Source organism: Primulina eburnea, chromosome 2 (genome assembly GCF_022965805.1).
Source record: "Primulina eburnea isolate SZY01 chromosome 2, ASM2296580v1, whole genome shotgun sequence".
In the NCBI taxonomy this organism is placed as follows: Eukaryota; Viridiplantae; Streptophyta; class Magnoliopsida; order Lamiales; family Gesneriaceae; genus Primulina; species Primulina eburnea.
Genome location: NC_133102.1, coordinates 47305136 through 47329016, shown reverse-complemented (window position 1 = coordinate 47329016; position 23881 = coordinate 47305136). Strand labels below are relative to the sequence as shown.

Below are 23881 nucleotides of genomic sequence, written 5' to 3'. Positions count from 1 at the left end.
TTTCTTAAATTTTTTAATAACTTAAAAACAATCAAATAACTTATTTTAGCATCTCATATGCCCTTTCTAAATAAAAAAAACCAGATTGTTTGGCTCTTACCATGCAATATTATGTCTTCAGAATCATATCCGTATAGGGAAGTTGACTGTTTATAGAATCAGTCAGATGATAAATAACATCATAACAGAAGTTGAAGATGATGTGATAAAAGACAGCAAACATAAATATCTTCCACATATCCAAAACCATGATTACTCGGAAAGAATTGTCGAAACTAACAGCACTTCAGTCAACTGCAGCCATGACCAAGGCACGTTGTCGTAAAACCGGCACAACACGAGTTCTTTCGTGTCGAATTGATCTAATGGGATTTCACATACTCTTGAACTATATGAAGGCCCTCGCTTTCTTCCCCGTAGTCCTGCAAAAATTATTATATACCATAGTTTCAGTGTACATATTCTCGCTTAGATGAGAAATAAAGGGCTAATTAATAGCCCTTTTGTGTTGCAAAATTCAATAATTCATGATTAGGAATCCAAGGCCGGGCTTACCTTCACAACGACGCAGGCGCAGCCGACCACTTTCCTTGCTTTTCCTTCAGAATCGATCTTGCATAGCTGAAAGCGAAGAACATAAATGGAACACATGTTATGCTAATAACAACCGAGCCAATATTAATAATTAACAATACAATACAAAAACCAGAAGACAAAAAAATGAGCTAGGAAACACATTTTTCAATGATTGGGGTTCCACTATCTACCTTATGGAATTAGTGTGATCACTCCCACCAATAGTTATCACATTTTAAAAGAATTATACTAAAAAATTTCAAGTTTCCATTCAGGCCGATATGTAAATAGAAGAGGTATGCGAGGTATGCGTACAGGGGGGAAACCATCAGAGAAACAGGATATCACATCAGCAGCGACACCAGAATGTGTCTAAGACGACCGTCGTGAGATATTAAATCCTTATTCATCATTTGGCTTCCCATACAGAGTACAATCTCGAGGTAATCAAATAAATTTGAGGCAAAATAACCGAAAGCTACAGCACATTTCTGTTACAGAGACAAATTAATGGCCAAATAAATAGCAAATATCCTTTTTTAACATTTTAACTCTCGTTTGACCCAAGAAATGCACTTGGCCCATTTCTGGATGCCAACTCAACAAACTTTTCGAGAATGTGAAACCAAAATTATAATAAAATAGATGAAGACTGAACATGTTTCCTCCTTAGATGTTCTGGTAGATATGGAATAAACCTACACAAAGTCAACTGAAGGAAATTAATGATGTTGGGAGCTGCATTCATCCCTAAGGCATAGCAGTAAGTGCCGAAGAGTCAAACTCCAGTCCCAGAAGCCTACTCTACACTACCGGTTCTAAAAGTCAACTCAATTACAGACAAGTGTTTTATAACTATAGCAGGGGTGATCTACTTCTACAAGGAGAAAATACTCGATATAATAAAATTAAAAAGGAATAAGATCATTAAAACATACTCCAGACCACTCGCCCAGGGTTTTAGCATTTGGAATCGAAATCAAGCTAACATTATGATCAGCACACAGAGCTTTAACCAATTTAACATAATCTGGCTGGTCACAGTCCTCTGCTAAAACACAAAGTTGAGCGGCATGTTTCTCAATAACTTTGGCAGCTTCATGAAGCCCTCGAGCAAGGCCACCATGAGCACGTGATTTCCGAAGCACCAGTTGCAAAGCTGTCATTATATCCATAGGCTCCCCAAGAGCAGGGGCAGCAGCCTCCACAACGGCAGGTTCCTCACTGTAACATACGGTAATATCATGGATTGGATGACCACAATGCAAAAGGAGGAAATAACATAAGCAAAAGAAAGAATCACCAACAAAAAATCTAAAGTTTTCTTGTCAACCCATAAACTTCTGCGGAGCTTGTAATCTATTTCACATGAACTAGAACAGATCAAGATGAAACAGACCCAATCTATGCACGTATTAAAGATCCAATCTAGCAAGTAACATATTTTTACCAACAACAAATATGTATCGAATTTTTATATTTTGCAAGAAAAACAATATAAAACGATCGGGAAGTTCAAACCTGGACGAAGGGAAATATAAAAACTAATAATCCATTCCGATGAAACTTGGAACTTGGACAATTAGTCCCACATCACATTTGAAGAGAGTGCAAGTGCATAAATAAACCAAGCTTACAGAAAACATTTTATATGAAATAAAGTTCAATATTTCCACTCACCCCGACATTTTTCTTCCAAGATCAAGACTTGTATCTCCGAAGCTTCTGATCTGTTACCACAAGTCAAATAAGCATCTCCAAGAGCTAAAAAGAACGTGACATAATATGCAATTAAAAAAAAAACCAAATAAATACTCATCATTCGATTTAACAATAAACAATACATAACAACAAAATCACTGAACATCATCTAAAAACATAAAATAAAACACGAATACACACGATAATTGCAAAAACAACCAACTCTCGGATCTTTACGGAAACATTCAACGATGACCCATTACGAAATCAGCATTTTCCACAATGCAACAACTAAAAAGAGATTGATGATGTATATAACCGTCAAAATATATAAATCTAAGACGCTACAAAATATCATAATGTAGTGTGATACAGACCTTAAAATGGAGGCAGCGACCGCAGCGGCGTAGTGTAGCGATGTCGTGTTGGAGGATATGGGAAGGGTGGCGGTGTTATATAGAGTGAATGAAGCGATAAACCCTAGCCGGGGGAAGCTTAAACCAACCAATTGACTAAAACGCCCTTGCCTCCTTGCTACAAAGTACAAAATATGAAAACCTAAATGGAAACCTTACAAGTTGATTAATTTCCAATTTGCCCCTGTAATCATTCATTTATTTAATTTAACCTCTCTTACTATTAGTTGCATCATTATCTCTTTCTCGAAAAATGATTCCTACTTTTGGTTTTAAAAAATCAGTTTTGTTTGTTTTTTCTTAACTCAAATTCTATGTTAGTGTAATTAAAAATCCAAAAGATAATGCAACGATGGTTCTGACTCTGCAAAAATGATTCTAATATAAAGTCAGATTTATTTATCAAATATTACCACTTCTAATTTTCAAATTTTCAATTTTGTTTTCAAACACTATCTACTTCTTATTATCCACTACATCATCGTGAATTTAATTACTTTTTCTTTAAAAAACACTGACTCAGTATTTTTTATTTTAAAAATGATGAGCTATTTTAGGATATGGCAAAAACTTATGTGACATGGTCTCACGGATCGTATTTGTGAGACAGATATTTTATTTGGATTATCCATAAAAAAATATTATTTTTTATGCTAAGAGTATTACTTTTTTATTGTGAATATGGGTAGAGTTAACCCGTCTCACAGATTATGATCCGTGAGACGGTCTCACATTATACTCACTATTTAGATATATAATAGCTTTATTAAATCTTATAATTGTTACATTATATTTAATTTGAGATACATGCAACTTCGCTTTATATTTGGATTGAAACATTTGACATCTGATCAAATAAATTGTTTAGTAATATTAATAATACTCTTGAAAGATAAATTTAGAATCATACATGTATTAATGTAACTTCGGGGTTTCATTAGAATTAAAGAATAACTCAAATCAACCTATTGAGGATAAGTTGCAAGCAAAACAACACAAAAACAAATTGTGGTTCAAGGAGTAAACCATAGGTGTACTAAACGAGGGCACAACGGAGGTATATGTACATGTAGATTTAAATATATATATATATTTTAACATTGAAGAGGTGACATTAAACATGGACACAAACAACGTATAGATCCGTTATCACATATAAAATAATAAAATATAAATGACCTATTAATTGGCACTCTTTTGTAGAATTTAAATGGTGGAGTGAAAAAAGTGTGTGATCGTTTAATTTCTTATGTTCATACCAAAGAGCGCATGCACCTTATAGCATACCAGTGATGATAACGATGGATATAACAAAAAATATATAAATCAATAGTAAGCTCTTGCATGCACTCGATCAAAATTTTACATTTGCTCGCTTAAATGATAGATCATGTAACTCTGGTAAAGTGCTTCAGTACTCTGAAGTTTCAGGGAATTTAGACTATTTTATGAAACAAATTTATTGAGCAAAGTTGGGTAATTACACTTCAACATCTCTATCAGCAATCAGAAGAGAGTACTTAGATAAGGTCCAATCTCAAACTTAGATAAGATCCAATCTCAGATACTTTCATCAAAGGATAATGCAATAGAAAGTACGTCAGTTTCTAATCAATCACCATACACAATCGAAAGCCACTAGCATCAACCCCGTTTGGGTAACCACCTCAGGCGAATCATCGGCCAGAAGTACTATTTTCCAGCACAGATTACCAGGCACATGAGGAAACAAACACTAACCGGAACCAAATAAAGATAAAGGAACAACACAAGCAAAGCAAGCGAGGTTATTCTACAGCAAAGGACTACTGCACAAGTCCAGCTTTCAATAAAACATGATGGAGACTGGTCATTGTCGTTGGCATTGCATTGGATGGTCAGTTCAGAAATGGGTTGGGACATGGGATTTGTGGAAAAAGCTCAAATATGAAGTTGGCCTGATCCAGAGTCACGACCAGCACTTGCTTCCTTGTATTTTAGAGAAAGGTTGGCAAATTGTTGGTCAAGATCTCTGCTGTTGGCACGTCGATGGCTGGTAGGAGTTTGCTGCTGCTGAGGCTGTTGTTGTTGCTGATACAAGGACCGTAGCCTTCCGACTTCTCTCTCCAATACTTCATGTTCCACTGCACAGAGCCCGCAAACTTGGTTATAGTGATGGTATTTATGGCCATTTAAGAATAACTATCACAGAACAAAGATGTAGGTAGCTCTTTGTAAAGACATCCATATCAATTTTAAATACCAAATTTTCATCCTTCGTTTTAGACAATGGCTACAAGATCCAAGAAAAGAATAGGCATCAAGGCTGGATGAAAGATTCTAAACCAAATGGTTAAACGAAGAACCGACACTTATCAAGCATCAAGTTTTGCATGTGTATATGTCAACCACATATTTATACAGTTAGAGCAACAAGTATATGAATAACGAATCAAGTAAAATGCGTTACATGATGAAAATAATTTATACGCTAGCTTTACAGTGGAAGATATTGAAAGAAATTGGTTATCAAATATACTTACTATATTTGATAAGCTGCTCCTGAGCTAAACTATCTAATCGCTGCTTCAGTGCTTTATTCTCCAAGCTCAGAATGAGATTCTGTTGGTTAAGGAATTCAAGTTCAGCAGAAACTCCAGAGCCTTCGGCCTAAATTATACACAACAAAATTACATCCAGGACTTCCAATTGTATAAATTGAAAACATGTACCATGAGCTCCACCTAAAATAATTTTCCAAAGCAGAAAATAACTTGCCTGTAGAGCTTGGACATTTCTTTCAAGTTCAGCAATGTATTGAAGCTTCCGGACCCGTGAGCGTTGAGCGAATTGCCTACAATCAATACAGTGTGTCTTGAGTTTTCGAGACTCAGAAAAATTGATATTATTTGCTTTTAAATTAATGAAATATGATTGACGCAAACATGACAATTTGAATAGCGTGACAACAAATATGATGTCGAGGCGTTTTTTCTCATTTTCTCAACGGCAAAGTCTAGAAAGAACACAAAAGAAATATCAGCCTGTATCATGCAACAGATTTGTCAAGATCACAATGCCAACTGTATTGCGTTTAAAAAAATAATTTAACTATTGCGTGTGAAAAACAGAAATATCTTCGGAAGTATAGACAACTCGATCATTTACGAGCCCCAGGACCACAAGCACATGCTCAACAAGCAAACATTTCGAACTCTTCTCCACTCTGCCTAATATTAATCCAAATTGGCATTGCTGCACTTCTTGTAATCCAAACATTCAAATGAATGCTTCTTAAATTATGTCGTTTATCACAATTTAATCTTGCAGCCAATCCAAATATGCTCCGATCTGTCTTTTTCAAATTGTACTAAGCACACAATCCTCAAATCATTGGCCATGACTGCTTATTTACTACTCCATATATCATATTAGAAAAATATTTATTTATTATTGGGTATCCAAAGTTTTCAACTCAAGCATTATTTCCTACAAGATTCATATTTACATAAAAACTTGTTTTTTAAATGTAGAGGCAAGTACAGAAAAATTTTCGTCTCCAAACTCCAATAGCTAAAGAAAAAATAAAGACAAGCATGGGAAACTTTTCACGGAGAACTTGCCATGTGTATACAGGATAGTTTGAAAAATAATCTTAGTCAAACATTTATTTTGATTATGGCCTTCTTAAAACATTTTTTCTTTCAAAAAGCAAAGACCAAACAAAGGTTAAAATTTAAAAATTTTAGATTTCAAATTCATAGTCAAACAATGGTCATTACTTAAATTTCTCCATAACATCTCGAGAAAACTAAATCACAGCCTTAAACATTTCAATCACAAGAAGATGAAAATGGTTGGACAAAATTGAGTGAGTTTGCGTCACGATATAAAATATTCTGTAAAGTTATTTGATTTGTCAACCAAATTATCAACCCAAAGGAGCGATAGGAAATTTCAGATATCATATTATGACAGCGACTGAGAAACAAAAAACTAAGAACAATCATCAAAAAATTTCAGTTTGCATTGATCATCAATTTATTTCCAAATTATTATGCAACATCAGGAAAGCTAGAGAAATTTAAATATCAAAACAGGCTAAATCTTGTTGACTGGAAGTTAAAGATCGATCGACTTAAAAACCAAACTATATCAAATTTCAGGTAAAGACAATTAGACAAATCAACATACTGCTTGGCACGTTTTGTATCTGTTTCTGGAGCAGGAAGCTTGGCCTGAGAAGAGTCTTTTTTTTCAGAGGAATCATTGGGATCTTGAATACCAGATTTAACAGCATCCCGGCTTTCATTCAAGAATGGTGGATTCCATTCTGCATCTGGTGAAGTGCTTAATAGACCTGCATTTGAAACAAGAGTCTTGTCCCTAGATCGATGGCCATGAGGAGGCAGGGTTGAACTGACGGATGTATTCCACCCCCTGTTCTTTGTTTTACCAGGTGGTTGGGGGTCGACAAAGAAGGAGCCATGTCGCATGTCCGCATATGTATCGAATTCTTGAGATCCCCACGAAGGCACTAGATTTATATTATTGTTCTTGTTATCATTCTGGGAGTCATAAATCAAGCTTCCAACATTATTTGCATCAAAATATGCAAATGAATCACTTGATGAGCGACGATGACCTCCCCTACGCACGGGAGTTTCTGGCTCATTGAGGAGTTCATCAAGCCAGGAAGGTTGCTCCTCTATCAAATAACTTTCAGAGGAGGTCCGCTGATGGTGTGTGTTTCCTTCTCTAGGCCTTGGAGGAGCTTTTGGACCAGTTGCAGAAGTGGGAACATAGTCGGTGAACCCTGAGGATATGCTGGGATATGGACTTTTAGGAGGTAGTAAAGTGTTCTTTCCAGTGTACATCACACTTCTAATGCTCGACGGTCCTTTGGAGTTTGCCATAGGAGAAAAATCCAATTCCTGAAACAAATCGATAAACGAGGTTAGTATCTCAAGGAAATTGCAATTTAGTATTACGATTTTATTTTAATGATAATCCGCAAATAACATGTGTAGTTTAATTCTTAAATTTACCAGTTTACATTTCCCTGAAACCATTAAACTACGAACTTACTCAAATATCAATTTCATACCTGAAAACAACAGATCAACTCAGGCTTGTTATGCTGCGAGAACATTTAAAAACTCCATTTAGTCACCAACTCTTAATATCGTAATTCACATTCAATCATACAAATACTGCAGCTAGTGAAGTGAACCAGATACAGTCCAGCACCTATCGATTTCAAAACATCATTCTAAATTGCCCCAAGCTAAAAAAAAAATAGCAGTAACCCGTCCATCACATTGTTTCCATTATTCCAGCTAAAGATGAAGCAAAAGCAAAATCAATACAAAATAAAAGGGCCCTTTTTTGCAAATCTCGGAACAAAATACAAGCTAGATTCAATTCCCGTAACTAGTCTTCCTTCACCACCCCCCACTGTTCACACATAAAAACATATATCCATAAAAGCCAAGCTCTCTTCATCCACATTTCATGAATCCAGATCAAATCGAATACATATCGTGAAATAAATGGAGGACAAAAATGAATTCTAACCTTCAAGAACTGCGAAAAAAGATCCGGATAATGCAAAATAAAGCCAACCCAGAGGGCAAAAATTGAAGGGTTCACTCCCGTTTTCCCTAGGGTTTGTTCTATCTAGCTACACTTCTGGTCTCGATTCGGATCCTTGCTTCTGGTTTCTCTCTCTCTCTACACACAAAAGTTGATATCTTATATGGTGAAAAAGGTGCGGCTTTTAGATTAGAGTTTGTTGACAGCCCACAATCGCAAATGCAAGCGCATTTGTCCCAATTCTATATGCTCTCATTCCAAAAAGATTCTTGCTCCGCGTAAGATTCTATTATACAAACTATAAAAATAAATATACGAGACTCTGTATATATATAATATATACACTCTTTTCATATGTCTTTTTAGGCATAATTTATCGATTTATTCTGATTTATGTTGCAGATATATAATTGATAGGCATACCGTCTGACGGTTTCAATCCATTCATTATGCTCAAAGCTCTTCTACTTCAATAATTTGTAATCAGTGTCAATCTTTTCTCAAAATAACGGGCACAAGTTAGGCAAGATTTAAATAGCTAGAATTGCGACTTTGAAAAGGGAGAGTTTGGTGACATCAATGTCAGCAGAATTAAATCTATTACTTTTAAAACCCACAAATTTAGTTGGAGCATTTAATGCAGGAAAATCTCATGCGTCTTTTTTCGTGACACAAATCGACCTACTCAACGTATTTTTGATATTAAAAATAATACTTTTAATAGATTTAGTAAAAAAAATCGTCTTATAAAATTAAGACTCATGAGACATGTCTTTGTGATTTAGTTGAACTTACAACATAAAACACGACGTAGATGTTTCTTGTCGAAAAGAAGAATTGGTTACACAGAGAGTTTAATGTTTTTCTATAATTTATCCATATTGCATTGAAAGATGCTCTGTTTCTACCTTCGCTTACTCTTATCTTGTGTGTAAGATCATTATCGTTTGAATTAAGCATTCTGGCGACCACCATGAACTGCCCACCACGGTTTTCGGTACAACATTGGTAGTCACTATCGACATAATTACCCATTATAATTTTACACGAATGCGTGAAGGGATTTGGAATCTGATAGTGGAACAATTTCAACACCAGTGAAGCCCGGTATCTTGTTCGGGGAAGTAAAACTAGCTAAAGTATTTAAAAGTTTAATCTCCATGATAATGCATTTTTATCCGAAAGCAAGAAGCCAAAAACCTGCTTTTACCTGAGAGCTGAAAGCCAATAACCGCATGTTACCGCTAATTTCTTGTGGGTTTTTTTTTCTTTGCCAACAACAATCCATGTCGCCAAAAATTTATTTAACCACGATATTCATTTTTCCAGTACCGAATTCCCAACATGAAACCTGACCACGCATCCAACTTCCGTATTTACCAATGTCCAGAATCAGGAAATGGTAGTCTAAGTTTTCAAATTACAAAGTTCAAACGGTCTCCTACAACAGAATGGGTAATTGTCAATAGGCCTAAGCTAAAATATCACGCATGAAAATATGCATACAAGTGCTATCAAATCAATTGCAGATCTATTACCCTGGTTTCTTTGTTTCTGAAAAACCAAATTACCAAAGATTCCACATTTGTATATCGACAAACAGAAGCCAGGGCAGATATGTCATATGTGAGGGAGTGCAGGTAGAGAAAGCAACCCTTTCCGATGACACTTGGGCCAAAACAGCTGGTTTAGAACGTGACACAAGAGAACCGTGAGTAAGAACTTCGGAATCTGAAAACAGTGACCTGCAAAATTTAATATACTCATGATGTTAGTCATATGATGTCAAAGCTAAAACTACCCATCATTCAGATGGACGTGCCATTACATTTTACTCCATACTAAGCCAAACTAGTGCCTTCGATGTTTAAAGATAATACACAGCAAAGAACAGTATTGCAGAATATAATCAGAGATAACTGGAAAGGTAAACGGATGTCTATCGAGAGCAACATATGATAAAACAGAAACGTGAAGAATGATCCAACAACACTAAAATTTATAAAAGTAAAGAATGATTCGCAAGAATCCATACTTTTGTGATAACGAACTTGCTAAATGTTTAACTTCTCATAAAATTCAAGCACCAGTCATTAGCAAGCCTGGACCAACACTTCTTGATCACGCCCAGCATGATAATAATTTACAGATAAAGACAATCTAGAGATTTTGATATACAAGTAATCATAGGTCAATATAGATACAGAAGCACTCGACTTACAGAATTGCTTTCTTAAGCAAACTATTTAATTTGTTGTTTTCAGAAATCAAAAGCAGTTCCATGTTTGGATAAAGGAGTAAAAATAATTTTTTTCCTGACTTTAAAAGCTTAAAAGCCCGATTTTGTGGCTTCTGGCTTTTTAAGAGCTGTGTTCAAACAAAAAAGCCCATCCAAATGCGTATCTGTTTAGCAAAAGCACTTTTGTTGTACCGATGTCTGCACAAAATGAACCCATCATTGAGGAACCGAAAAGATCAAGCAGCCATTGTCCCAGCGTACCCAGATCTCTCTGCCCACCTGGAGCCCCTTCTCTCTAATGATTTTGCCCCATTTACCAATTAGATTGTAATAACTTCCACGCCATTTCAATTTCATCACATATAAATCGCCAGTATCATCATCTCGAGCATTAATACCGACTTGATGTTCGTTCCTCAATTGTTCTCGAGCTTGGGGTGTCCAATAGAAAAGAATATGGTCTTCGACTGCTTTCCCGGGAAGAGTAAGAAAAGGATGATTGGTATCCACATCAGACAATGTGAGAGCTTTTTTAACAGGCCAGCTATCGTGTCCCAATGATGCTGGTACATAACGCTCCTCTGGAACTGAGAAGTATAAACAGTTATTCATCCATCGTATTTTAATCTCTTGGCCGACACCAAGCCCTTTATGTCTTATTATGTTTGCCCACTTTCCAATAAGATTATAATAATTTCCTCGCCACTTCAATTTCATCCCATGAGCATCACCAGTATCATAATCTCGTGCAGTTATGGATACCTGCTCTTCCTTTCTCAAACTATCTCTTTCTTCCGGAGTCCAGTGCACGATAATATGGTCCTCGACAGATTTGCGAGACAACGGAAGAAAAGGGTGATTAGGATCCACATCAGAAGGTGTCAATACCTTCTTGATAGGCCAGTGGTCCTGTGTAATATGCGTCGTAACAGCTCGGATTGGTGGAGCTGTGACAATCTGCTGTTGCGGAACTGAAAAGTGCAAGCAACCATTAAACCACCCAAGTTTGATTTCCTGCCCAACTTCAAGTCCCTTCCCGCGGACAACTTTCCCCCATTTGCCAATTAGATTATAATAGCTTCCACGCCATTTCAGTTTCATCACATACTTTTCACCAGTGTCATCATCTTGTGCATTAAAATTCACCTGGCCTTCAGCTCTTAAATGTTCCTCCTGTTGAGGAGTCATATACACCACAATATGAGCCTCAACTTGCTGCCGAGACAATGTCAGAAAAGGATGGGTTATATCAACATCAGAGTATGTGAGTGCTTTCTTGATAGGCCATTGATCCAGCACCTGAGCTACAGCTTCGTAATATGTTGTTCTCTTCATTCCTAAACACGCACACAAACATAAAACTGCAACCATTAAATTGAGTACATGTGACAGTTTTACAAAAATCTTTCTTTTTTGAAGAAAGGACATAAGAGACACACTAGAAATTCAAGCAAATAATGCAAGTCAAAAGCTATTTTTTTAATCACAAAACCAACCATTGACAGCCACATCTCATAGGTGGAAAACCATCATTGATCATTCTCCATGCGCACTGATGCCACAGATGTTAATGTGATGCTATGATGATCAAGTTTCATGAGAAGTTTTAGCAACTCCTGTGGCCAGTGTTCTAATACTCGGGCTAGGCGACCTCCTAGGCGCTAGGTGCTGCCCGACCATACCGAAAAGATGCTAGGCGGCAAGGGCGCCTAGGCGGGCTTAGGCGTTTAGAGTTATTTTGGGAAATTTTTTTTGGACTTTTAATTTCTGAAACCCATTTAAACCAGAATATGACATAAGAAAAAATTATAAGTTTTTACTTTTATTTTTGGAATTGAAAGCCCAATTAAAACTACGGTTTGTTGACTTACGCTTGCCCTAACATACGACTCTCATCTGCTTACTTCTGCACACATAAGAAAATCGAAATTGACCCTAAATGTTATTTTTTTCTGTATTTTGATTTCTATTGCATTGTCTATTATCATGACCTGTCTTAAGCAGAAGAAGTTGGAAGAATGAATCAGGTGTCAATTTGATTTTAACAAAGTTTGAGTTGAAATTTATTCTAAGAACTATTACAAGTCTCTTGATACTGTAAAATCCACCTAGTCCACGCGACCACGCCTAGTGCCTAGGCTCTAGGCGTTGCTCTGGCACGCGATTGGTGCTTAGCTAATTTTAGAAGCTTGCATATAGAACCTTGGAGACCAACATGATCCATCAACTACCTGATCGGTGACAACAATTTCTCACCTAACAATTTTCACATTGGTTTTTCAAGTTATGGAATCGTACCAATTGCTAATACAATCATATGAATAATGTAAACAAGTAGCACAATTCTTCCATCAAATAGATAACCTACTGATAAACGTTTGAATTTATCAATAAAACAAGGAGCATCGGAAAAATACAATTTTATCCATGTATATCATAGTCACGCAAATAAAATCGACAAAAGTAAATGACCAAATTCTCTGATAATAGATTAATGAACTGATATAGAAGTCAAGTGCACTTTCTGACCTCATGCTGAACCTAGGGAGAATGAATTGCTATAATTAGGTGAAATAACGCAAATAATACCCAACAAAAAAAAAAAAACCCAGACGACGCAACACCACCAACGGAATCGAAAGCATGATAAAACATCTAATATGTCAAGAACCAGAGCAACACGCCTATAATTCAAGCGAACTGCATAGTACATCCAAATATCCGACTAGCCACCATATACAGATTCAAAATTTAACCTTTAAATGGCAATAAAAAAAGGTAAAGTCTCTTACTTTGATATGATACCTCTGCTCGATAATGTCGAGAGAAAACCCTAGATCCTTGCAAAATAAGAAAAGGAAAGTGACCCAGCAGGGAAAATTCTTACACAAAAAAGGAAACGCGACGGTAAATTAGCTTAATTTTCATCGACTTGTTTAAGAGTGATAATCAATCGAATCTGGGATTTAACAAGGGTTGGGAAGAGCAACAAAAACGGTGAAAAAAAACGCTTCGACACAAAAAATCATGTGGAGCTGCGGCGATATTTATCCTACCTGCAGGCAATGCCTGCAGGGTACATCCAAGGGTCAGATTTTTTCTGGCCCAATTTATTTTTTTTATTTTTTTTTTTGGAGGTAATTCAACATCATATGGGTGTGGGCACGCCACACACCCAGACGACTGGCGGCGGCAGGTGGTGGCCGATGGCCATGATTGAAAATGCGAATGCGAGCGAATCGAGAATGAAAGCAGATTTGTAAGGAAAGCAAGATTGTAGTGTGGTAATCCGCTCTCTTCAATCCTGCGGATTTTGTGCAATGGGGTGAGTAAAGTAATTTTTTTTCTCCCCATTTCACGAACTATATCTATTACCCAACCATGGCGTCTGCTGATTTGGCAGCCATGTCCAAAACCTTGATCTAAGCCCCGTAGCTCCTGGTTTGTTCTTTTACACATAATAGTTCTTTCTCCCCTAAATAGTTCAAACTCATATATTTGAACATAATCACGATATAGATCTTCTCCTCTTGAATAATTCTGGAATCGTAGACAAAATTTATGTTAATTTTGACATAAAACAATGGATCTATTGAGTAAAAATAGAAAAACCAATATGTAAAGATTATATGTTTCACGATCACAATAAAAGAGATATCATTATGATGTGGTTACGAAATAGATCATGCAAGTCCAAATTTTAAATTAAATATGAAGGAAAAAAAACAATTTAGACAAAACTAAACTGTTGTAACGACTCCTAATCATCTCATTATTTCAATCTTTTATCGTAAGACTCGCAGTGTGAAAAGAAGTTAACAGAGAAGTACGTACACAGAAGACAACGATCATGAGTGTTCTGCTCTACAATCAAATTGGAAAAGCTATGAGTTATGATGTGTTTATGTCCCAAAAACCATCTTCCGGTCATCAGATGAAAAAAAATAGCATGTGTTTTTGGGCGGGTTATGTATCAAGGAAGGCATACGATGTATTTGGTGATGTAGTTGTGTTTACGACGTATAACATCAACATATATGAAATGATTTTCGCACTATTTGTAAGAGTTAATCATCATCCGCAGACAATTGTTTTTTGTTGCGGCTTTCTAAGTTACGAGAAAATCGAGTCTTTTGTTTGACTGCGTAACAAGTTCATAGAAGGAATCCCTTAAGGTGCAACAAACGTGATCATTACTGATCGGGATCCTAATATGACAAAATTCATTGCACATGTTCTCCCCCAAACAATGCATCGATATAGTTTGTGATCCATACTGAAAAAATTGCCGGATAAATTAGATCACGTGACTTTTCCTGATCGTTGTCGAATCATAAAGAATGTCATTGCAAATTCTACAGCACTCGATGGATTTGATAATTCCTATGAAGAGGTTATCAATTTCTAGGTTGGAGCAAAATGATTGGTTAACATTAATGTATGAAATGCGACACAAGTGGTTGCTATCATGTTTTAAACATGTATTTTCAGTTGGAATGTCAAGTAGTCAGAAATCTGAAAGTCGACATTCATTTTTCAAGAATTATGTTTCAAATAAGAGTTCATTGATGGATTTTATCACCCATTTCAATAGACCACTTAGTTCATTGATGGATTTTATCACCCATTTCAATAGACCAATTCGACATCAAAGACACAACGAGTTAGTTGTTAACCATGTCGATATGATCGAGAATCCCATGATCAAGTAAAAACAGCAAAAATGAAAACTCAAATGGTTAAGCTTTACACAAAAAATAAATGAGTTGAGTTTCAAACTGAAATAAGTGAGAGTCATGATTATCATGTGAAACAAGCTTCTATAGAAGATGAGTTATTGGGTTACAATGTGATTAATTTTCAAAGTTGTTCATCTTCCAAACTAAAGGTTCTTACGTATGATAAGCAAAAAAACTATGTGTCATGTAGTTGTGCATGTAAGAAATTTAATTTCGAAGCCATTTTATCCAGACAGATGTAGTTTTTTTTCATATCATATAAGGCTCCATTTGGTACGTGTGATGAGATAAGTAAATGAGTAGTAATTAGAATTATTAAAAAATGAGATATATGGCTTAATAGTATGGTGGGATAAATAACATGATGTTTGGTATGATTTTAAAATGATGGATTAATTTTGTAAATTTTATTGTAATGACCAAAATGTCCCAAGTATAATAAATATATATTCTTAAAATAGTTGGATAGATAATTAAATATTTATAATTATAATTTACATTTATTAAAATTAATTTAAATATATTTATTAGAAATATATTTGAAAATATTACGATAATCATTAAACAAAATAAAATAGAATTTAATAAATATTTATTTTCATAAAAGAATTAATTAACAAATTAGAAATTTATAAAAATTTAATTTAAGATATATTTGCATTACAATTTATTTTGTTTAAAATGATTGAAAATAATAAAATATATGAAATTAATTTATAAAAAAATATAATAAAAATTTAAATATTATATTAATTATTAAATTTTCATTAATTTTAATTTTTATATTATATTGAAGAAGACAATTTACGGTATTATGGTCAATATACAATTTTATTATTATCACTATTCAAGAATTATACATTATCACACATTTGAGGAGAGATATTTAATCACACAAATAACATAAATAATGAGGGCTTTCAATCATAATCAGAGCTTCCATGCTAAATTAAAAATTAACCAAACATGAGATAATAGATGATTATTTAATAATCATTCCTTTATCATGGTTACCAAACGTAACCTTTAAATGTTTCAATTGTCTGATAAGTAATACTCAAACGATTGACAGAGATGAAAGAATGAAACAATATATGCTATATATAAGTGAAGAAAATTGATCAGGGCCGGAAAAATTCCAACAATTCGGATCTGGGAAAAGAGGGCCGAGAATCAAGATGGGTAGGATTTTACAAGTCCTAGTGACAAACAGTAAAATATAGGAAAAAGATTAACATAATCAACTGCAATGAGAGTTGATCAACGTTTTTAAAATATATTTTCGGTTTTATATCTAAAAGTATAATCATCGTCGTTGATTTTAATTTTGAGAAATACGAGGAGAAAATTTATGAAAAATAATTTTTATCCAAAAAAATTAACCTCTCGATAAATATATATTTTAAATACAAAAACTTACAAGGTCAGAATGAAATATATAAAATATTTATCAAATACCAAATCACATAGCATGATGTCGATTGTGAAATGCGATCTGAAAAAATCAATTATGTTTAAAAGATATTTTATGTATTCGTCAAATATCTTTTGATTCCCGCAGGAAATTAATTAAACATAAATTACGCAATAAACATTATAAAATGACAAAATCTCCCCCCTCCAAAAAACAAGGAGAAAAAATATTCAGTTGACTGTTTGATGGAATAAAATATAGCCTATCCTTCCCACAAATCTCATGTTTTTTCAACATGGTTGCTGCCATGCATGTGACAATCCCGGCTGTGTTTATTATTATCTAATATACTACAATAATAATCGGTTTATTTAAATACTGGAAAAAACATGTGCAACCCCAGCTGCCCAGTTCACCATTTCACGTATCTTCTTCAAGAAAATCACGCATTTTCTTGAAAAATAGCTGTGCTATTGGAGAAGAAATAGCCCGTTTCCGTTTCGGCGGCGCAGAAGCTGTTGGATATTGACTCGAGTGCAAAAATGGTGGAGAGTGAGGAAAGGGAAGGGAGATCTTTGGAGGTGACACCAACATGGTCTGTTGCTACTCTCACCACTTTCATGGTTTTCGTCTGCTTATTTGTTGAACGCTCTATTTTCCGATTCGGAAAGGTTGGTCCATCCGCGAGTTTGCCTTTCTTCTTCGTGATAGTTCATATATAATTGCTGCTGTTTCATGTGTTTTTTTTCTAATGCAGTGGTTGAAGAAGACAAAAAGAAAAGCGTTGTTTGCTTCTTTGGAGAAAATCAAGGAAGGTGTATTTATATAGTAAAGCACATCCTTTTTTGTAACATACTTTGGCTTTTGTGCAGCCTAATGTTTATGTTATGTATAATTTTGTCGCCTATAATTTTGGAGTTGTTTTGTGGTGAAATATTTTTTTAAAAAAAATTTACTTTATCATAGCATCGGAAATACAAATACCAAGTCTGCATTTCCATTTAAAATCTCAAGTTATAAGCTATAAAAGTGTAAGTTATAATTTAAATTTAATTTGTTGGAGTCAACGTGTCATTGTGAGTACTTATGCACCGAGTTACTGTAAAGATTGCTGAAACTTGTGTTGGAAATTTGGGGCAGAGTTGATGCTTCTTGGCCTTATTTCTTTGTTGCTGGGGCAATGGTCAAAGTGGATCTCTCAAATCTGTGTAAACTCATCCCTATTCACCAGCAAATTCTACATATGTTCCGAGAAAGACTATACCGAGAAAAAGAGAATGTTGCTCTTGGAAAAACTGGATTCTTTCAACGGGACTCATATTCCTCCGAAAGGATTGATTTACAATGCATCTCATAGTTGCGGCGAGGTAACAAAAACACTGGTGTTCGATGTGTTTTCTAGGATATAATTGTGGAAGAAAAGGTATACGAATTGAGGCGTTTGCTTTTGTTTTCAGGGTCGTGAACCATTTGTTTCTGCACAAGGACTTGAACAACTCAACCGGTTCTTGTTTGTTCTCGGTATAACTCATGTTCTATACAGTTGTGTGGTAGTTGGCTTGTCTATGAGCAAGGTAGCCATATTCATCTTCATTTGCAATCTCATTCGGCATTAAATAATATCAAATTTATCAGGAATTTTTTGCCCAAAATAGCGGTTGCAGAGGAATGCTTAACATAAAACTTCAACCTCGTCATATTTGTAAGTCGGTTCCTGAATGCAGATATATAGCTGGAGGAAGTGGGAGATTCAGGCAGGCCTGGTGGCTGAGGCGAATGCACAAGGTAATTGAAATTTTTGTTCACATTAATCCTTCGTTCTTTTATAATTACTAAAATTCACAAATAAATTCCGAGCTTGGTTGGCAGCAAAGAACAAGGTGATGAGACGACAATCGACCTTTGCTTTGCATCGTGCATCCCATCCATGGAGTAGGAGTCGAGTTCTCATCTGGATGGTATTACTTCTCATCATTACTTTCATGCCATATCTTGATCAAATATTTTGCCGAACAAAATAAACCAAATGTTAAACATTTGGAGCTCAACTTTGGCTTCAGTTTTCGTTGGTTGGGATTTTTTCTTCTTCCGTAGATATATTTCCAACTCAAACTTAGTCGACATGTCTACATTCAATATATGCAGCTTTGCTTCCTTAGACAGTTTAGGAGCTCAGTACAGAAGTCAGATTATATGGCATTGAGATTGGGTTTCATCACCGTGAGTATTCAGTCAAGAAACAATAATATGACTTTTCACCTAGAACAAGATAAGTGTATAAGCTTATCTGTAAATTGCAGAATCACAGATTGCCCCAGTCGTACAATTTTCATAAATACATGGTTCGCGGCATGGAAGATGAATACTATAAGATCGTTGGAATCAGGTACTCCACACAACCTGTTCTCAACTATAAGGACTAGGGAGTTTATATCAGAGATCTCTTAGAATCTTTTCTTGAGCTATACCCATTTTTTTGATTTGCAGCTGCCCACTTTGGGGTTATGCCATTCTCTGTATCTTCATAAACGTGCACGGTACTAAATTCGATCATATGTCAATATCAATAAAGCACCAGTTTCTTGAAATAAATTGAAGTCTTTGTAATTGTATGTCGGGGTGCAGGTCTTAATATTTACTTCTGGCTTTCGTTTATACCCGCAATTGTAAGTAGTCTGCAGCTTCTTATCTAGTTTTCTGTTCATGCCTACTTTAAATGCAAAACAAATTGGACAACCTTCGTAATTTCTAAACGGATGTTTCTTCTTTAAAGTAATTAGTCGTGCACCGCTATATTCTTGATCAGTCTGCTACTGTTTACATTTCTAACACGCACAGAGTTGTCATGTTAAAGCTTGTCATGATAGTGGGGACGAAACTCCAGCATGTTGTGTCCCTGTTAGCACTTGAAATTGCTGAGCCAAGAGAGCCATCCATCGCGAATCAAGTGAAGCCCAGAGATGATCTTTTTTGGTTCGGGAAACCCGAAGTTCTGCTATGTTTGATACAGTTCATATCATTTCAGGTGAACCATGCATTCCTAGCTTTATGGCACACATGGAAATTTAAGTATGGTACCAACCTTTTAACCTCTTTTAATGCAGAATGCTTTTGAGATGGCATCTTTTATCTGGACCTTGGTAAGAAACATCAGGAACATTGCCTAGCCTGGATTGTACTCGGGACTACATCAAATTTAGGAGTAAATAGGATTTTTTTTTCCTTTCTTTTTGCAGTGGGGATTTAAAGAAAGATCTTGTTTCACGAACAACCACGGAATGATCATCATCCGGTTGATTACCGGGTAATTTCATATTTCCAAGCTGATTTATTAACTTATTGTCTAAAATCAAACTCATGATGCCTTCATCAATATGAGAATCGTGATTAAACTTAAATCAACCATCTCTCGCGTATGATTCGGGTTTTCTGCAGAGTCCTTGTGCAGTTCTGGTGTGGCTATAGCACGGTTCCTCTCAACCTAATCATCACAACGGTTGGTAAACTGCTTGGAAGTAAAATAAGAGTCGGAGCGTCTTTATTCCCGTTTAATCAGTTCCGCTATTTATGATCAGATGGGATCGCGTTTCAAGAAAGCTTTGATCGCTGAGAGTGTTCGAATATCGTTACATAGTTGGTGCAAGAGGGTGAAGGAGCGGTCCAGGACTTTGAACTCGATCACAACAAGGTCCACGTGGTCGATCGACGAAGGAGACGAGACGAACACAGCTGCATCAGGTACTGTGTCTCCATGTTCGTCTCCAGGTTCATCAAGTGCTCGTCTCGAACTGTCTAATGTAGATCAACAATGTGGTTTTGACGCTTCAAATTTAGTCGACCATGAAAAAGGTAGTGAAGAAAAAGATCCATAGAACAGGCCAAGAAGACTCTGCATTATTAATTTTGACTAGCAAGTATGTACAATTTCTTGAGTATTATCTTTATTATTTTGATATGGGTGGGTGGGGTGTTCTCGATATCTATCATCATGACAATTTTTCTTTGAATTTTGTGTGGTCGATGGAAAATTGAACATGTTTTGAGAAATATGTATTAAAATTTATCCAACTAAATTAAATAATACATTTTCCCCTGTAATTAATTTGCATCAAAACACATGAAATCTCCTCAACCTGTGAGTTCCTCCTCCTTGTGCGTCTCAATAGTAACATCAGACTTGGGAAACGCAACACAGGTCAAAACCCATCCATCACCAATCTGATCATCGTCAAGAAAGCTGCCATCCTCCTGATCGACTGTCCCTTTCAACACTTTCCCGGCGCAAGAGGAGCAAGATCCGGCACGGCAGGAGTACGGCAGCTCGTACCCGGCTTCCTCCGCTTGGTCCAGGATGTAGACATCGTCGTCGCACTGGAACGTCAACTCTCCGTCCGGGGTCAGCAGTTTCACGTTGTAAGTGGCCATGCAGGTGACTCTTCCCTTGGAGGGGGAGAGCTTGGGAAGGAAGAGGGTGGTGGCTTGGGTGGTTCTGTTGAATATGGAGGTGCAGGCTGCGGGAGATGTGGGGCTACGGCGGGGGAGGAGGGAGGCGCTGACGGTGCCGAAGAGAGTGGCCATTGTTGGAGGATGGTGACCGCGGGGACAGAGAGGAATTGGATGATCTTTGAAGCTTGGAGATATCGTGGCTTTATCATATTAGCACCAATTGGCTCAGCTTCAGCTTGAAAATGTGTGGTTGTCGCTAATATGTATCGCATTCGATTCTCGTCCACTCATTCGTCAGTGTGACAAAGGAGTGTAAAACGGAGGAGGCTCGAATCCCGATATCGATTCGATGTTCTAATTCTCGGAAAAGTTGGATTTTCGAATTAAATTTCGAGTTTTACTTAAAAGATTTAAACATATTTTAAATTATTTAAATTTAAAAAAATATTATGATTTGAGAACGATTTGTAAATTATAAAATAAAATAATTTAAATTGACTTCGACTCGACTCAAATTCGATAAACTCGAATACGAATTAAATATTATTCGGATCGACTCGAAAAACTTATGAACAATCTCGCTTAGTTTATACATCTCCCTAGAGACACTTGGACACTTTGTTAACATTATCCTGATAACCAAATTACTTAGGTTAAGAAACACAGACATGAGACTCAGAGCCTGCATGGAGCTGGAAAACATTTGGCCAAGGATGAAGCGTCCCGTGAGTTGCGTCACATCGTGATCGAGGATATTCTGATGGAGGATGTGGAAAAAAGTGATTTATACGGATCGGTATCATCACTATTAAAGGCACAACGTGCTATGTTTTCTATGTTCCTCAATCCTCACTCTCTATTGCTGATCCCTTTCTTGTTTGTTCTGACACGCACACATAGATTCAGTAGTTATTTATCTAATAGCATCCTTTGAATATTGCCTTTTTTTAATCATCAGGTTAATGAATCCAGGGTTTACAGTCTCTTTGCTGGTGGCCAGACGATTAAACTAAGGTTCTATCCCTCGGATTATTGAGGTGATCATACTTTTCATTTTGGTGTGTTGAAATATCCAACATTCTATATGTTGGATGCATTAGAATGCTTCACGGTGTGGCGTATTTTTATTCAAGAGCCTTGGTTTTGTGTTCGTTTTGAGCTCAATATATATCAGTTTGATCAATGTGCTGATTTACGATGGTGTTGAGATTTGAAATTTAAGACCACAGCGTTGATTTACGACACAAAATTTGTATTGCAAATAACGATTTATCATTGCTCAAGTTTGTATTTTCATGTAGCTATACCAAGGATCATTGTCATGAGCTCAAACCATTTATTCATAAATTTGGTTGGATATGCAGATCTCTTTCCCTGCCCCTCCACGATCTTTTAACGTATGCTCTTCATAACGACGACGTCTACTATGCAGATTCCCATCTTCTGGTAAACCACTGAAATCAGGTCGATCTGAGGCCACTCCCACAAAAGGATCACCGACATCAGGTAAACAAAGTCCTCCATCAATAGATATTCCTGCCGAGCCCCACTATGAAGTTGATTTTGTAATAATACAATCTTCAATCTAACTGTTAGGATTCGTCGTTTTTCTATTCCTAATCACCCTCTAGCTTAGTACTTAGGTTCAATAATTTATTCCTGTGTTGTCTTGTTTCTCTCCAGACCCTTTCAGCCAAATTATATTCTGCATTGCGAATGCTCAGAACAGTCCTAGTCAAGGAAGCTGGAGAAGGGGTCATGGCATATCACATTTTTGGGTACACTTCTACGCTTATGCTCTCTGTCAATAGATCGCTCGAAGAAACTACTCAGGTCTCCTTGACTCTTTTTTTTTGGTGTTGGTTCTTATTCGTAGAAACGCGACACTGCAGCATATCAGTAAAAGGATTCCAAGAAACATAGATGAACTCTTGGAGATTAATGGCATTGGCAAGTAAGTGAAACCTTCAGATTGGATTTATCGAAGAAACTTGCAAATATAAACAATCTTTTAATTTCAGAGCAAAAATAACCAAATATGGTGATCGAGTGCTGGAAACCATTGGAGCTACCGTAAGAGATTCTTACAAGGACAAAAACAGCAGCAGCAGTAGCAATGATAGCACATATTCAAAGAGGAGAATTAAGACAGGCCGACGGAGTTTCCAATACAAATTCAAACGACGACAATTTCCTAGTCGAAAGCACTGGCAGGTCCAAGAAAAGGTTGGTGAAAAAGGTGGATAAGAGTCTGGCAACAAATTTGAACATCAGTCTTGAGTGTGAATACGGATACGAAGATATTGATAGCTTATTTGAGGTTGAAATTGGTGAGATTGATCAGAATAGCGGTGGAAGAGCATGGCCAACAACTTGAGTAACAATCTTCATGGTCGATTCCATAACCATTTCTCAAATTTTCTTTGGGGAATGAAATTCTAACCTGGAGTTGCATGCCTTTTTCCATTGTAGTCAACTTTGTATATCGCATGAAAAGATGCTGTTTAACTTGATTTTGACAAAATATATGATAAATTAATTACTTCAAAATTAAGTAATTAATTATACTTTACTAGGTAAGTAAACAGTATTTACTGTATGATTTATTACGTATATACTATGCATCAGTATGATGTTGCATTTTTACATTTTAAAAAATTCTGATACTAATTCGTTGTTTCGAGATAATTTTTTTAGTAGTATGGCAAATTTATAACAAATATTAATAACAGAGTATCGATTTTATCGAATTGCGATATATTTAACTAATATATAT

The 23881-nt window shown here is 36.0% G+C and overlaps 6 protein-coding genes and 1 non-coding gene across 10 annotated transcripts; 2 read left to right on the top strand and 5 right to left on the bottom strand.

Moving 5' to 3' along the window:
- Window positions 1–132: 132 nt before the first annotated feature.
- Window positions 133–2787, bottom strand: LOC140823890 (small ribosomal subunit protein eS12-like). The gene is made up of 5 exons (XM_073185460.1): window positions 2655–2787; window positions 2257–2306; window positions 1515–1800; window positions 556–621; window positions 133–422 (listed from the first exon to the last, which is right to left on the bottom strand). Exons 2-5 carry the CDS (start codon window positions 2262–2264, stop codon window positions 363–365), a joined length of 420 nt encoding a protein of 139 aa, XP_073041561.1. The 5' UTR covers window positions 2265–2306; window positions 2655–2787; the 3' UTR covers window positions 133–362.
- LOC140824925 (small nucleolar RNA Z161/Z228) lies at window positions 900–996 on the bottom strand. Its single transcript, XR_012116539.1, has one exon. It is a non-coding gene; the product is annotated as a small nucleolar RNA Z161/Z228 (small nucleolar RNA).
- A 1323-nt stretch (window positions 2788–4110) lies between the features above and the next one.
- Window positions 4111–8569, bottom strand: LOC140823889 (uncharacterized protein At4g06598-like). Of its 3 annotated transcripts, none has more exons than XM_073185457.1 (6): window positions 8250–8569; window positions 7780–7922; window positions 6867–7606; window positions 5451–5526; window positions 5216–5342; window positions 4111–4816 (listed from the first exon to the last, which is right to left on the bottom strand). In XM_073185457.1, the coding sequence occupies exons 2-6, from the start codon at window positions 7822–7824 to the stop codon at window positions 4614–4616; spliced, it is 1191 nt and encodes a 396-aa protein (XP_073041558.1). In that variant the 5' UTR covers window positions 7825–7922; window positions 8250–8569; the 3' UTR covers window positions 4111–4613. The 3 variants fall into 3 exon arrangements, with proteins under 3 accessions (XP_073041558.1, XP_073041559.1, XP_073041560.1); XM_073185458.1 differs by having other exon boundaries at window positions 4113–4816; window positions 7780–7812; XM_073185459.1 differs by lacking the exon at window positions 7780–7922 and having other exon boundaries at window positions 4115–4816; window positions 8250–8568.
- A 1043-nt stretch (window positions 8570–9612) lies between these two features.
- LOC140823888 (uncharacterized) lies at window positions 9613–13517 on the bottom strand. 2 transcript variants are annotated; one of them, XM_073185456.1, is made up of 3 exons: window positions 13299–13517; window positions 10699–11867; window positions 9613–10012 (listed from the first exon to the last, which is right to left on the bottom strand). In XM_073185456.1, exon 2 carries the CDS (start codon window positions 11839–11841, stop codon window positions 10723–10725), a length of 1119 nt encoding a protein of 372 aa, XP_073041557.1. In that variant the 5' UTR covers window positions 11842–11867; window positions 13299–13517; the 3' UTR covers window positions 9613–10012; window positions 10699–10722. The 2 variants fall into 2 exon arrangements, with proteins under 2 accessions (XP_073041557.1, XP_073041556.1); XM_073185455.1 differs by having other exon boundaries at window positions 10699–11843.
- A 3561-nt stretch (window positions 13518–17078) lies between these two features.
- On the top strand, window positions 17079–20610 carry LOC140823886 (MLO-like protein 4). Its single transcript, XM_073185452.1, has 15 exons — window positions 17079–17330; window positions 17417–17474; window positions 17800–18026; window positions 18117–18233; window positions 18384–18444; window positions 18529–18617; window positions 18805–18879; window positions 18960–19045; window positions 19147–19196; window positions 19285–19325; window positions 19514–19684; window positions 19764–19799; window positions 19896–19963; window positions 20095–20155; window positions 20235–20610. Exons 1-15 carry the CDS (start codon window positions 17202–17204, stop codon window positions 20529–20531), a joined length of 1566 nt encoding a protein of 521 aa, XP_073041553.1. The 5' UTR covers window positions 17079–17201; the 3' UTR covers window positions 20532–20610.
- A 74-nt stretch (window positions 20611–20684) lies between these two features.
- On the bottom strand, window positions 20685–21314 carry LOC140823887 (ferredoxin-like). Its single transcript, XM_073185454.1, has one exon. The coding sequence runs from the start codon at window positions 21235–21237 to the stop codon at window positions 20788–20790; it is 450 nt and encodes a 149-aa protein (XP_073041555.1). The 5' UTR covers window positions 21238–21314; the 3' UTR covers window positions 20685–20787.
- A 52-nt stretch (window positions 21315–21366) lies between these two features.
- LOC140824403 (ATP-dependent DNA helicase Q-like 4A) lies at window positions 21367–23660 on the top strand. Its single transcript, XM_073185992.1, has 7 exons — window positions 21367–21402; window positions 21758–21919; window positions 22064–22119; window positions 22538–22670; window positions 22789–22883; window positions 22982–23059; window positions 23127–23660. Exons 1-7 carry the CDS (start codon window positions 21367–21369, stop codon window positions 23350–23352), a joined length of 786 nt encoding a protein of 261 aa, XP_073042093.1. The 3' UTR covers window positions 23353–23660.
- Window positions 23661–23881: the final 221 nt, after the last annotated feature.

What these genes read in the sequence shown, in the direction of transcription:
- LOC140823890 (XM_073185460.1), bottom strand. An exon ending in CCCTGGGCGAGTGGTCTGGA is followed by an intron (nt 622 to 1,514) that starts GTATGTTTTAAT and finishes CTTCGCTTTCAG; the next exon opens with CTATGCAAGATCGATTCTGA. An exon ending in GCGCCTGCGTCGTTGTGAAG is followed by an intron (nt 423 to 555) that starts GTAAGCCCGGCC and finishes TAATTTTTGCAG; the next exon opens with GACTACGGGGAAGAAAGCGA.
- LOC140823889 (XM_073185457.1), bottom strand. Translation starts at nt 7,824, where the DNA reads ATGTTCTCGCAGCATAACAAGCCTGAGTTGATCTGTTGTTTTCAG. An exon ending in GATACAAAACGTGCCAAGCA is followed by an intron (nt 5,527 to 6,866) that starts GTATGTTGATTT and finishes TATTGATTGTAG; the next exon opens with GCAATTCGCTCAACGCTCAC. An exon ending in GAAATGTCCAAGCTCTACAG is followed by an intron (nt 5,343 to 5,450) that starts GCAAGTTATTTT and finishes TGTATAATTTAG; the next exon opens with GCCGAAGGCTCTGGAGTTTC.
- LOC140823888 (XM_073185456.1), bottom strand. Translation starts at nt 11,841, where the DNA reads ATGAAGAGAACAACATATTACGAAGCTGTAGCTCAGGTGCTGGATCAA.
- LOC140823886 (XM_073185452.1), top strand. Translation starts at nt 17,202, where the DNA reads ATGGTGGAGAGTGAGGAAAGGGAAGGGAGATCTTTGGAGGTGACACCA. An exon ending in GGCTGAGGCGAATGCACAAG is followed by an intron (nt 18,445 to 18,528) that starts GTAATTGAAATT and finishes CTTGGTTGGCAG; the next exon opens with CAAAGAACAAGGTGATGAGA. An exon ending in TATCTTCATAAACGTGCACG is followed by an intron (nt 19,197 to 19,284) that starts GTACTAAATTCG and finishes GTCGGGGTGCAG; the next exon opens with GTCTTAATATTTACTTCTGG.
- LOC140823887 (XM_073185454.1), bottom strand. Translation starts at nt 21,237, where the DNA reads ATGGCCACTCTCTTCGGCACCGTCAGCGCCTCCCTCCTCCCCCGCCGT.
- LOC140824403 (XM_073185992.1), top strand. Translation starts at nt 21,367, where the DNA reads ATGTATCGCATTCGATTCTCGTCCACTCATTCGTCA. An exon ending in CCCACTATGAAGTTGATTTT is followed by an intron (nt 22,671 to 22,788) that starts GTAATAATACAA and finishes GTTTCTCTCCAG; the next exon opens with ACCCTTTCAGCCAAATTATA. An exon ending in ATGGCATATCACATTTTTGG is followed by an intron (nt 22,884 to 22,981) that starts GTACACTTCTAC and finishes TCTTATTCGTAG; the next exon opens with AAACGCGACACTGCAGCATA.